The sequence below is a fragment of the Otolemur garnettii genome, unplaced genomic scaffold (genome assembly GCF_000181295.1).
Source record: "Otolemur garnettii isolate 467f Iridium unplaced genomic scaffold, OtoGar3 scaffold00011, whole genome shotgun sequence".
In the NCBI taxonomy this organism is placed as follows: domain Eukaryota; kingdom Metazoa; phylum Chordata; class Mammalia; order Primates; family Galagidae; genus Otolemur; species Otolemur garnettii.
In genome coordinates, this window is record NW_003852406.1 from 34328662 (window position 1) to 34343567 (window position 14906).

Here is a 14906-nt window from a genome sequence, read left to right on the forward strand (position 1 = left end):
GCCCGGGGGCTCTCCCTGATGCACCTGCAGGCAGTCACCCACACTGCCCAGGGGCTCTCCCTGATGCACCTGCAGGCAGTCACCCACTCTGCCTGGGGCCTCTCCCTGATGCAACTGCAGATTAAAGAGGATGGGCAGATACCCAGCTCCATTTCTGGCTCCCAAGGAAGCTGACGTTCTGAAATCAGAGAGCTGGGCCTGGACTAAAAGAGGAAGATTATTTTAGCGCTTCAAACAGGACCACACCTGAACCTATGTACCCCGACCTGGTTCCAGGTAGTGTAGATAGTTCAAGGGAGACACGAAAGCATTTAGAACCTGACTGGGGCATCGGGCAGACATGGATCCAGATCCTAGTTGTGCTGCTCACCAGCAAAACACCAGCAGTATGTTCTTTACCCCTAAAGCATGTGGTTTGAATAGGGCAAACACCCCAAATCACTGCCTGGTACTTGTGGGGAAGCATCAATGTAAGTCCCTCCACTCATTCTAGTCACTCACAGTTCCTAGGTTGACACCAATTTATTATAAACTACCTATTCTTTGACTTAAAAGTTCAGTTCAGAGAAGAATGATTTTGACAGTAGCTTTGGGTGCCTCCTCATTTGAGTCAGGAACTCAGTGCTCCTCCACATGAAATAGACCATTATCTTCCACTTGAGCCTGAGAGATGCTTCTTTTGTAGCTTGTGTGTGAAGCTCTGGACTACACCTATCTTATAACCTTCCTTAACTGACTATGAACGCTCTGAACTGAGCATAACATAAGCAGAACTTTCTCCTTACCACTCAGTAGAGACCCCTTCTCACTGTGTAAGTTAATACTCTTGCACTGGAGGAGGGAGAAAGTAAAAACCTAATGTTAGTACCAACACCCTATTAACTTGCCCAGCCCAGCTAGTCGCTCCACCTCTCTGCTTCTCAGGCCTGCTATTGAAAATAAAATGAATACCTGCTCTAAGGACAATCAGGAGAGAAATGCAGTGACACACACACACATCTGTGTCCAGATTTTTGCTAAAAGTAAATGATGCTTTCCAAATCTAGTCTTTTACCTGTCTTCAAGAATAAAGGCGAATGTGCACATTCATTATCACCACTGCATTGCAGGCTGCTGAGTAAAGCCCCGTGTGATCAGATGTCTCTAATTACCACAACAATTTTTAAATCAGCTTCAAAAACACAGATGTGTAGCTTCTGGTTCTGAGCACTAAATATTCACGAATAAAGTCCGTGCCTCACCTCCTCCACACGTCACAGTGCAGGGAAAGAAGTCGGTTTGTCTCCACTGATGACTGATGGGCTGGTAAAAGAAGAACTGGACCACACTGTCTCTGGCCACAGTGTACCTGGTCTGGACAGAGAGAACTGAGATAACACATGTGCAAATGACCAGCTCATGCTTTTCTCACCTTTAAAAATGAGATGAATGTTCTTCACCTACGTGGACAACCATGTATATGACCATAAACTATGGTACATGAAGGTTTCAAGGCTGTTAACATGTGACAACATTTCATTTGGATCTGTTGTAAATGGGGCTCATCTGATCTTCAGCAAATCTCCCTGGAATTGTTTTTCTAGATAGTTCCATCATTTTAAATGGGTTACAAAAAATGCAGGTGGACTTGTTTGTTTGTTGATTTAACATTTTTTTTCTTCCTGAAACACTTAATTTTAATTTGCTTGACAACAGAGATTGAAAATTACTCTGGTTTTGGCTCGGCGCCTATAGCTCAACTGGCTAAGGCGCCAGCCACGTACACCTAAGGTGGCGGGTTCGAATCCCCAGCCAGGACCCGCCAAACAACAACGATGGCTGCAACCAAAAAATAGCTGGGCGTTGTGGCGGGCGCCTGTGGTCCCAGCTACTTGGGAGGTGGAGGCAGGAGACTTGCTTGAGCCCAGGAGTTGGAGGTTTCTGTGAGCTGTAATGCCACGGCACTCTACCCAGGGGGACAGCTTGAGGCTCTGTCTCCAAAAAAAAAAAAAAAGAAAAGAAAATTACTCTGGTTTTGCTTACAGTATTGCATGTCATTGGGATGTTTACATTTTTAATGATAATATCTTTAAGGAAATCCTTCTGAAAACACAACTGCAGAAATTCAACTGGAGTGCACTCAAATACCTGGTGTTTACTTACAAACATTCTAGAATCTAGTCAAAAGGGAAGAGGCACTCCTGAGTATGAGTAAGCAAGGACAGACAGAAGTCTACTTTTAGGTGATTTTACTCGAGCAGCAAACCCTCCCCAGTGATTCAACAAATGTGTGAATTGAGGAAAATTCCCAGAATGCATCACAAAGAGAAAAAGAGAAGGAAAACCAAAGTTTAGCTCTTGGAGGACAGTTATAGAAGAGCCAACATCTATGTGAAATTCAAGATTACATACTTGAAAATTGCCAAGAGAGTAGATGTTAAGTGTTCTCATCACAGAAAAAGGCATGTGAGGTAATACGTGTTAATTACCTCTATGTAGCCTATATTTATTCTATAATATATACATATTTTAAAACATGCTGTACACCATAAATATACACAAATTTTGTCAATGAAAATAATTCAAGACAAAATTAATGTGCTAGAAAAACCTCTGGAAAATGTAATAGGGAATAAAAACAAAGATTTAAGATTACTACAAAATTATAGCAATAAAAATAAATACAATATAAAAAGTATATTCCAGGCTTGGCATCTGTAGCTGAGTGGCTAGGGAGCCAGCCACATACACCAGAGCTGGCGGGTTCAAATCCAGCCCAGGCTAACTACAACCAAAAAACAGCCTGGCACTGTGGCAAGCACCTGTAGTCCCAGCTACTTGGGAGGCTGAGGCAAGAGGATTGCTTAAGCCCAAGAGTTTGAGGTTGCTGTGAGCTGTGATGCCACAGCATTCTAACAAGGGTGACATAGTGAGACTCTATCTTAAAAAAAAGAAAAAGTATATTCCATGTATATGTATGTATGCTGTATCTAGTGGAGGAAGCAGTTTATAAAATAATATAGCTTAATTTTTCAAAGGAAATTTTAAAAAAGACTATCACCAAATTCTGCAATATTTCTAAGAAAAATAGTGGAGACAAGAGAGAGAATAACAAAGAGGCAATATTTAAATATGAAATCACTTAGAATTTCCTAGATCATAAAAAAGGCAAGAATTTCAGTTAAAAATGGTCATTGAGTTCTAATTAGACATTTTTATAAATACAACAAGGATACAGAAAAATCCTAAAAGTTATCACAAGAATAAATTGATTCCTACAAAAGTGTGAAAAATCACATTGGTGTTCAGATTTTTCATAAGCAACAATGAATGCAAGAAAACAAATCAAATCTTCAAAGTGATGAGAGACAAGGATTTTGGATCTAGAATTCTATAGCAAAGCACTAAATACTAATCACTAATCAATTATCAAATGATCAATCATTAGTCAGTAAAACAAAGATTTTTCAAAAACAAAATAAATGACTCTAAACGTCACCACTCAGAGACACTCATTGGAACAAATAAGGAAAACCAATAAACAGTGTGCTGAACAAGCTCTAAGACACACAGAAGAAAGTATGAGAGGTAATAATGATGAAATAAATCAGTAAAGTTTATGAGTAAATCTAAACAAGTCTTAATTAAAAAATAGTTTCACATTTAATTGCAAAATGGTGTAAAAATTCTAGACATAAGTGGAGAAGCTAACCAAAGACACAATTTCCTTTACAGTAGCTTCAAAGAAAATGAAATACCTAGGAATATACCTAACAAAAGAGGTGAAGGACCTCTACAAAGAGAATTATGAAACCCTAAGACAAGAAATAGCAGAAGATATCTTCCATTAACAAATGGAAGAACATACCACACTCTAGGCTGGGAATAATCAATGTTGTTAAAATGTCTGTACTTCCCAAAGTGATCTAAAGAGTCAAAGCAATCCTCATTAAAATACCAACATGATACTTTGAAGATTTGGAAAAAATACTTCTTCATTTAATATGGAACCAGAAAAAAACCCACATAGACATGGGCAATTGTTAGTAATAAAAAGAAAGCTGGGGGTATCACTCTACCAGACTTTAGGCTATATTACAAGTCCATAGTGATGAAAACAGAATGTATTAGCACAAAAATAGAGGCATAGATATATGGAACAGAATAGAAAACCGTGAAATAAAACTAACATCTTATAGCCATCTGCTCTTTGATAAACCAAACAAGAGCATACATGGGGGAAAAGAATCCCTATTCAATAAATGGTGCTGGGAGAACTGGATAACCACATGTAAAAGACTGAAACTAGACCTGCACCTTTCACCACTTACAAAAATTGACTTGAAATGGATAAAAGATTTAAATCTAAGGAATGAAATGATAAAAATCCTGGAAGAAAGTATGGGAAAAACTCTTGAAGATGTCAGCCTGGGAAAAGATTTTATGAAGAAGAACTCAAGAGCAATTACAACAGCAACAACAACATAAAACAGGACTTAATTAAACTGAAAAGCTGTGCAACTAAGAACACAACAATCAAAGCAAATCGACAACCTTCAGAATGGGAAAAGATATTTGTGGTTAGGAATCTGTCAAACCCTTGATAGGATCTACAGAAAATTAATCTACAGATCAAATTAATCAACAGAAAAAAGAGCAAACAATCCCATCTATTACTGGGCAAGAGTCATGAACAGAACCTTCTCTAAGGAAGACAGATGAATGGCTACCAAACATATGAAGATATGCTCATTATCCCTAATCATCAGAGAAATGCAAATCAAAACTACCCTGAGATATGACATAACCCCAGTAAGATTAGCCCACATCACAAAGTCCCAAAGCTGCAGATGCTGGGGCTGATGTGGAGAGAAGGGAGCACTATTACACTGTTGGTGGGACTGAAAACTAATACAGCCTCTTTGGAAAGAAGTATGGAGTATCCTTAAAGAACTCAAATTGGATCTTCCATTTGAGCCTCAATCTCAATACTAGGCATCTACCCAGAAGAAAAAAAATTATTTTATCATAAGGACATTCGCACTAGACTATTTATTGCAGCTCAATTTATAATCACCAAGACGTGGAAACAACCTAAATGCCCATCAACTCAGGAATGGATTCACAAACTATGGTAATGTATACCATGGAATAATATTGAGACATTAAAAAGATGGAGACTTCATATCTTTTGTATTAATGTGGATGGAGCTGAAACACATTCTTCTTATTAAACTATCACAAGAATGGAAGAGCAATTATCCAATGTACTCTCTACTAATATGAAGCTAGCAGATGATCTAATGCATGCCCAGATAGGAGAAAAACTCATTTCAATTCAAGTTGGGGGAGGTATTGTAAGGGAGAGGGGAGGTGGGTGGGGTGGGGAAGTCCCACTCAATGGGCATGGTGTGGGGTGTCTGGCACCTTTTGAGTGTGAGGCATAACCATAAGAGGGACTCTACCTAACAAAATAAAATATTTTGACCTGGTTGTTTGTACCCTCACTTTAACCTGAATTAAAATAAATAAATAAATAAATAAATAAAAAGGGTCAATTCACTAGGAAAATGTAATTATTCTAAATGTGAATGTTCCTAACAAACTTGCGTCAAAATGTATAATGCAGAATGTACAGTCAGAATGGAGTTTTAGCACATATCTCATGGTAAAATGGAATAAGCAGGAAGGTTACATTTTTGTATAACAACAAATCATAAACTTGACCTATTTTACAACTATAGAACATTGTATCCAACAATGGAAGACAGTACATCATATTCTTCCAAAATTCATTACATTCAGAGCTACAAACCAAGAAATTAGGTTAAAGATTAAAATAATATGGGGTATATTCTTTGACCACAGTAGAATTAAGCTATGAAGATAAACCATAAAAAATTACTAAATATTTCTACATGCTTAGACGTTACATTTCTAAATTATAAGTAGGAGGATGTATAATTATGAAAATCATACAATAACATAAATGAATGATGAAGAGAAAGCTTTCATATTAAAACTTGTGAAGTTAAACATAAGGTATGCTTTGAGAGATATTTATATACTTAAATTCAAATATTATATAAAAAAGAATAACAATCAATGATATAAACATCCAATTCAAGAAGTTAGAAAAAGAATAGCATATTGAATCCAGAGAAAGTAGAAAGATGAACATAATAAAGATAGGAGTAGATATTAATGTATGGAAAGGAAACTACATTTAAAAAGAGATATAAAGCCAAAAGCTGTTGCTGCAAAAAGTCTAATAAAATTGATAGCACTTCAACATGACTCATCAAGGAAAAAACAAAGTAGGCACAAATAGCCAATGCCAGGAATGCGACAGAGCACTCACTACAGACCCTCCTAGACAGTGAACAGGTAGTAAGAAGATGCCAGGAAAAAAATCTATGCCTATAACTCTTAACAGTTAATCGAAATAGATAAACTCCTTGAAATAAACCCAACATAAGAAGAAACATGTAAAAACCCTGACAAGGGACAATGTCTTTATCTTTCAAAGACATTAAATGCTTAATGCTGAAAATTTCCTGGTAAACATTTCCAAACATTTAAAGAAGAAGTAATACATTCGTATGCAAACTATTGCAGAGAATAAGAAAAGAGGAGACCTTTCTCAAGTTGTTTTTTATTAATAAAACAAGCATAAAAGTAATACCAAGACCTGGAAAAGTCATTCTGGGAAAACAAAGTCTCTTGTGAACATAAATGCCAAAAACCCTTAAACAAAATAATTTAAAATCACATCCAGTGATATATGAAAGAATATACCTGTTCACAAATAATAATAAACACTGAGGATAATGACCAAGTGGGTTTTATTACAGGAAGATACAACTGATTTAACATTTGAGAAATTGATGTGACTTATAATATTAAAAATGAAAAAAGAAGAAAACCATGATTCCTCAAAAGATGCAGACAAAGCATTTGATAAAATAGTATACTATCATATAAAAGATAGTATGATAAAGAAGCAAAATAGAAAAAAGAAGAAAATTTCTGTCACCAGACGTACTATAAAAAGTTCTATAGCAAACATATATAATGGTGAATTACAGACAGCTTTGACCCTGGGATGAGAAGCATAACAAAGATATCGGCTATCATCACTTCTGCTCAACACCACCAGATGTCCTGAATACACAAAAATAGCAAAATAAATAAATAAAGACACTAAGTATGAAGACTGGAAGAGAAGAAATAAAACTATCACTATTTGCTGATGTCCAGTTGTGTATGTACACAACACCAATGAATCCACAAAATATTAATATTAACAAGTGAAGATAGGAAGAATACAACATATGCAAAAATCAGTATTTCCATACTCCAGCAGTGAATAGAAAATGAAAAAAAAGATACCAGCCACAGTAACATCTAATAACAAACACCTGGATATAAGTTTAATATGAGGTAGAGAAAAGCATATGCATTGAAAAGTATAACACTATTGAGAGAATTTTAAAAGAACTAAACAAATATGTGAATAGGCCATGCTTCTAGGTTGGAAGATTCAGTATTCTGAAAGTGTCAATTTTCATGTAATTGACCTATAGAGCTAATGCAATTTTAATCAAAATCCAGCAGACTTTTATAAAAACTGACAATCTGATTTCAATATTGCCAATGAAAAGCAGCAAAGACAATCTTCAAACAAATCTTAAGAACCTTATGTGACCAGGAATCAAGACTTATTTGAATACTGTGATAGATAAGTCATGATGGCACTAACACGACTAGGCAAACACATCAACCAGGCAGAGCACAGTCTGTAAACACACCCACACGTGAGATTTAAGACAGGAAGGAGAGGGCTGCTCTTCACCTAATGGCTCTGGGTCAAGGGTAGTCAGTAGGAAAAAATATGATTTTACTTTACAATACACACAAAAATCAATTTAAGTAGATTAAAGCCCTCACTATAAAAGCTAAAACAATAAGGTTTCCAAAAGTATAGAGTTAAAGATTGATAAACTACACTACAATAGAACTGAAAACTTTTGTATAGGGAAACTGATAGCCCTCAATAAAAAAGAAAAAAAGGACAATAAAATGAATTAAGAATTCAGCTCTAGAAGCTAATAATACAACATGAAAATAAACTAAATAAAATTGTAAAATTATATAAATAAGATTTTAAAAACCTTTTAATTAATCACCAAAACTCTAATGTAGTCCTTAGATGTGTCAGAGACAGTATTTATATGGGTGAACAATAACAAAAATTAGACACGGAAACAAAAACAAGTTTAGTAATGAAAGAAAGATAGGTAAGTAGGTAAGTGCAGAGGAGTTTTTTAAATGATAAGGGAATACTATGGTTACATTTGAAAAGTTAAGTTGGAAAAATTAGATGACACTTCACTAAGAAAAGGTAAACTACACAATTGGCTCAAAAAAGAAACCTAAGAGAAAATGAAATTGTTTCATTTGGAAACAATGTAAATACTAATTGAAATACTCTCCATTACTACCAAAAGGAAAAAAAAAAAAAGAAGAAGAAGAAGAGAAAGAAAGGCATCAAACCCAGATGTTTTACAGAAAAAGATAATCCTTATTGTAACAGACACATTTTGCTGCTCCTACCAACACCCATTTCCCTTCCCACTCTACAGACACTCGGCTTGGTTCCAGTGTACATTCCTCCCTCGTGTGTCTCAGATAAACCCTGGTTGTTCTAAATGAATCACTGCAGTCACATTTGCCTTGGGAGGTGTCAAACCCGTGAGAATGTTCTGCTCAGATGCACAACTGCAAAGCGCCTCCTCCGCCGCCAGCCCCAGTTGCAGGTCAAGAATTCCCGGCGCTGCTCCCAGCCGCAACTGAGCACAGAGGGGCATGAAGGCAGCCTGTTCCCATTCCCGGGAGGCAAGAATCTGGCGGGACACAAGCTCAGCTCACACCTCCTCTACAGCCTGGTTGAATCCTCGAAGAGACTCACTCACCCCTCCTTCCCTCTCTCCTTCACTCACTGCAGTCTGACAGCTCTCCAGCCTCACTCTGCTTCCACTCTCATTTTTTTCCCCTCATAGGCATTTCTCAAATAAATTTCTTTCATATCTAATCCTGTCTAGGCATCTGCTTCTTGGAGGACCCAGACTAACACGCAGAGGGAAGGTATAGAGTGGACTGTTGCCAGATTCTTGTCAATGATTAAAAGTCTACTGTGGAGCTTCTGAGACGAGTCATCCTTACCAAGAAGGTTCCCAAGACAGAGAAAGAGCTACTGGACTGTTTCTTGTCTGCACGTGACAGCAGGATCATTGCCTGCTACTCTCAGGGAAGAGCAAGTACAAGGCAACCTACTTAAAGCCACGCTCACTAACCTCAGAGAGAGAGGCCCCGAATGCTACCAGCAACACACTAGTCCATTACTCTCCCATTTCTTGTTTTTTTTTTTTTTTTTTAAGCAGTTTTTGCTCGGGGCTGGGTTTGAACCCGCCGCCTCCTGCATGTGGGGCCGGTGCCCTACTCCTTTGAGCCACAGGCGCCGCCCTACTCTCCCATTTCTTAAGACAAACATTTCATGCTTCTTTCTCGGTCCTCCGACATCTAACTCCCTCTACAAGAACAACTAATCACCTTGCCTGCTACTTCCTCAGCAAATACAAATAGGGAGACGTAAGTGTAACCCTCTAATCCACCTCCAGTTAGTCTGTTCCTCGCAGCTGCCTCCTCCTGTCTCTGCAGAGCTCTCACCACCCACCGCTGGGCAGCCTGAGAAATCAGTGAGGTCTTCACTAGCCTCCCATCTGCAGACCCGAGGTGCTGAACCTGACTGGGATGTTTGCAAGGAAAAGGAAATGGAAATATGAACAGCCACTTCGGTTGGTCCCAAATGATTTTTCTTTCCACTCGCCACCATCCTGCCTATTTACAGTTACTTTTCACTTATCCAAGAGTGAAAATTGATTACCTGAGCAACAGCTGAAGGAAAAGCAGACTGCAGCCCCTAACCTGAGCTTCCCATCACGCTGTTGGTTTTTGTGTGTTTGTCTTCGTTGTTTCTATAAACTAGCAGAGAAAATATTAAATTTTAGATCTCAAGGTCATTGTAAATGGAAACCTCTCTGGGATTATGGTTTCCTGGGATCTCTCTTACACAATCCTCTGAATTGTCCCACTGCATTTCAGAGTAAAAGTGTCATGATAGCAGGGAGAGAAGATGATGGCAGATCCAGTGCATGACCATGAAACAGGCAGATGAAACAAAGGCTGGTATAAATCAGGTGTTTCTTCATTATACAGCATTAAGTTGCCATATGCACATGTTATAACCTTGTTCCTTCACTAAAGAAATTAAAACAGTTTCATGCATTTGCCCTTGCTAAGTCAGAAATATCAATTTCATGCCAAAAAATAAATCATTAATAAAACCTGCTTGAATTTCAAACAACTATATTGAAAGGACCAATTAATCTGAACTTCTTCGTAGGTGTGCATCCCATTTAAAAGAATAACTTTGGCTTTTTCTGCGGAGACACCATCTTCCAGTAATTCACCAAAAGGACAACACACAGGGAAAGAGGAGAGGCACCTGATACACGCTCTCTAGGCCTTTAGAAAACACAAGTTGTTCCTTTGGCCACATATATGTGAATTTACAAGAAAGGTGATGTTGTAGACATCAAGGGAGTGGGTACTGTTCAAAAAGGCATGCCACACAGATGTCACCATGGCAAAACTGGAAGAGTCTCCAATGTCACCCAGCATGCTGTTGGCATTGTAAACAAATAAGATTCTTGCCAAGAGGATTAATGTTTGTATTGAGCATATTAAGCACTCAAAGAGCTGAGATAGCTTCCTAAAATGCATAAAGGAAAATGGTCAGAAAAAGAAGGAAGCCAAAGATAAAGGTATCTGGGTTCAACTGAAGCACCAGCCTGCTCCACCTAGAGAAGCTCACTTTTTGAGAACCAGGGGAAAGGAGCCTGAGCTCCTGGAACCATTCCCTATGAATTCATGGCATAATAGGCGTATAGCACAGCACACAGGAGAACCAAAAAAACCAATGGAACAGCAATAAAAGGTGCTGGAACCCACTCCCCATGAATTCAGGGCATTATAGGCGTACAGCATAGCACAGAGGAGAACCAGGAGAGCCAGGTGAGTTGGAGCATCAAGTTCTGGAACCTATTCCCCATGGATTCAGGGCATAATGGTCATACCAAGCTTTGTCATAGTCAATGGTCAGGTGCCTCCTCACTGGGACCTTTTCCCTATGAATTCATGGCATAAGAGGTATTAAAAATAAAAGCCTACAATAAAAACAAAACAAAAAAGAATCATTTGGGGCTGGATGCTGTGGTTGTGATCCTAGCATTTTGAGAGGCTGAGGTAGGAGGATCACTTGAACTCAGAAGTTCAAGACCACCCTAGGCAACACAGTGAGACCCCATCTCTACAAAAAGTAAGAAAAAACTAGCTGAGAGTAGTGCTGCACACCTACAGACCCCACTACATAGGAGGCTGAGGCAGGAGGATCACTTGAGTCCAGAAGGTTGCTGTGAGCTATGATGATACCACTGCACTCTAGCCTGGGCAATGAAGCAAGACCCTGTCTCTAAACAAATAAATACTGTATTGAAAAATAAAAGAGACATTTTGATCATAAATTTTGGTACAATTGTGCAAATTACACTATTTACAACAACACAATCTTGAAAAAAAATCCACTAATTCATATATTTTACTGAAGCCATAAACTACTGGTAGCTTGAATCTATAATACTGATGAAATATCATTCAATTATGGTTCTTTGTATGGTTTCTTTTAAAACAAGGTAGCTATTTAGAAGTTTATTAATATAAAATTATTTTCAAATAACATTAGAATATGATGCAGTGTTATCATTCTTTCTTGGAAAAAGTCCCTGACTTACCATTGAGAATTACTAAGAATTTTAGGAAAATTTTAATCCCAGGAAGAGGGTTATCTAAAGAAAACATATCTGAAGAGAACATAGCTGAAGATTTGTTCCTCAATTCCAAGAATATTGGCATTCTGTATATTCTTTTAGAGAGCAAAATAGGCAAATAGGAAATACAAGATTGTGTCTTTAAAATAAATGAAAACTACTAATTAAATACATAAAGACTCTTCCTCCAACACTAAAAACTTTAGAAAAATCAAGCTACTGCAGGGTGTTTTTCTCTCTGAAGGTTTTGTTTTTGTTTCTGAGATGGAGCAGTGCTGTCACAACAGACTCAAATCACGGCAGAGCATGACTTTTGATGTTACCTTCTGACCACTCTGATCTCACAAGTCCCTTCCTAACAATTCCGAGAGTTCAATACTGTAAATTCAGTCTCGTTCAGAAAAGAGTTCACTGCAGACATTTCCGTTTGGGGTGGGGACGTGTCCGAGCCTTCAGACTGCTCTTCTCTGCGGTGGTTTAGGGTCTCACAGAGGTGGGGAAAGGAGGAGGGCCTGGATCCATGACTGAAGGTCCTCATCTTGTCTCTGGGCCCACAGCTGTATCTGTCTCCCTGGTGAATGGGACCCCTGCAGGGAGAATCAGGGCCAGTGAACTTGGCCGTGTTCTGTCCTGGCCAGGGGCTCACCAATTCCTCTGATGAGCACCCCCCTCTGTTTTCCTCATGTGGTGTGGCTTGGAGTCCACCAGCTGCTTTACCATCCAAGCAAGAAGGACTTTGAGACTGAAAGGTGCTATTAACAATTAACCAGGGCAAAAGGCACACATTGGGCCTCTTCTGACTAAAGCTGGATGTATGGTCCCTCTCTGCCTTGAGCTCTTACAGCCACCACTATGTCAACCTCTGGGCTAGCCAAGAGGCATGGAATTTTCTAGATGTCCTTGGTACCAGCTTAGAGCTGAGTCAGACTCTGGGAGATAAACTCAGACTTCAAACTCAGACTCTACTGGTATGTAAACTTCTCACATCACTGATGCTGATTTCATTTGGATGTGGCTTCCTGGGGTTGCTGTTGATGGAGGTGTCCACCTTGTGAGGTGTTTTCCTTCTGAATTTCTAAATGTGAAGTGGAACAAAAGGTCTTTTTCCTTGGCTTTCCTTGAAACCTTCCCTGCTGTGGGGAGTGCCTGCCTCTCCCACTTGTCCCCTCTTTGCTTCTCTACCCACGGCCTGGCCAGGCAGAGGTGGCAGCTCTCTACTTCCTTGCTGGATGTGCCCTATCGTGACTGTCCTCCTGAGGACAGGGGAGTCCACAGATTACAGAAGAAATGCTGTGGGCCCGTACCCCTGGCTTGACCCTTGAAATGGTGTGGAAACTAACCCAGTTCAGAAAATCTTCATCTTACTCCTAACAAGTTTGACTTCCAAATAAAAGTCCAAACTAAATAATAATACTAATGATCTTACTTCAACATTCAAAAGTCAAATCTCAATGCTTTCTCTTTGTATTTCTGCTAATAGCCTAACTGTTCACTTGCCAAATCACTGCTGTCAAGCCTTTGGGGCAGACGGCTCCCACCACAGAGAAGAGTCAAGTACAAGAAAAGGCAAATGCACATTAGCATTTGCAAAGTGTACGACCCTTGTTTGATTAGGAAAATGAGGCTTATACCAATGGTAAGGTGATGAATTCAAATTCAGCTGCCTTAGCCGCTTCAAAACTGTTTCCAACAATTATAGGGTAAATTTAAACAAAGCTATTCATGGCATGTACGTGTTTATACGTATAACTTAGCCATGAATTCTAGTAACTGCTACAACAGCATTTGAATTGTTTTAACCAAGAACTTTCCCACAGCAGACTACATTACAGGAAAATATGCAATATTCCGAAAGGTTCTACCCTTGAGATTAATGGCAAATACCCCAGAGAACATGGGCCCCTAACTGAGAGGCCTGAAGAAATAGGCACGTCTTCCTTTCTGTGGGCACTATGATTCTGTCCTCTCAAAAGATATGTTGGAAGTCCTCGCCCACACTGTCTCAGAATATGATCTCATTTGGAAATAGGGTCTTTGCAGACGCAATTAAATTAAGATGATGTCATGCAGGTGGGCTGTAATCCAATCAGACTGGTGTCCTTGTAGAAAGGGGAGACTTGGGGTTGGGCATGGTGGTTCATGCCTGTAATTCTAGCACTCTGGGAGGCCAAGGCAGGTAGATTGCTTGAGCTCATGAGTTTGAGACCAGCCTGAGCAAAAGCAAGGCCCTGTCTCTACTAAAAATAGAAAAACTGAAGCAAGAGGCTCACTTGAGCTCAAGAGTTGGAGGTTGTTGTGAGCTATAATGCCATGGCACTCTACCCAGGGTGACCGTCTGAGACTCCAAGGGCAACAGAGTGAGATAGAGTCTCTAAAAAAAGATTAAAAAAAAAAGTGGGCGGGGGGAGATTTGGGTACAGAGGTAGACATGCCCAGGGGAAGCTGATATGAAGACAAAAGGAGAATGTCTGGGCCTTAAGTATTTAGGAGAGGAGGGTGGACAGGGGTTTGTGCCTGTAATCCCAGCACTTTGGGATGCCAACTAAGTCCAGAAGTTTGAAACCAGCCTGGACAATGTAGCAAGACCCTGCCTCTATCAAAATAAAGAAAAGAATTTAGGAGGGAGACATGAGATAGACTCTCCCTTACAGTCTTCAGAAGGGACCAACCTTGCCAACACCTTGATTTTTAACTTCTAGCCTCCCTAACTGTGAAACAATAAATTCAGTTGTTTAGGCCATTCAGCTGTGATACTCCTTTACAGCAGCATCAGGAAACTAATATAGGCACTGACTTTATAACTCGTTCTTGCTGTGTTTTGAAATTTCTGAGAATGTATAAATTTAACAATTTACCTGTACACATTGGAAGGCTATAACACATTCTTTCAGAAAAAGGAAAACAGGCAGTTTTACATCCTCTCGTTCCTGAATAAGTCACACATGCTATCATACTTTCCCAGAAAGAAGAGACTCTGTG

The 14906-nt window shown here is 39.1% G+C and overlaps 1 protein-coding gene across 1 annotated transcript in view; it reads right to left on the bottom strand.

Annotated features, from left to right (window-relative positions):
* ADAMTSL3 (ADAMTS like 3) overlaps nt 1-14906 on the bottom strand; it is a 391341-nt gene that overhangs the window by 155812 nt on the left and 220623 nt on the right. Inside the window, exon 10 of the mRNA XM_012801847.2 lies at nt 1242-1353. Within this exon, the coding sequence (XP_012657301.1) occupies nt 1242-1353 (112 nt within the window). The remainder of the gene's footprint in view (nt 1-1241; nt 1354-14906) is intronic.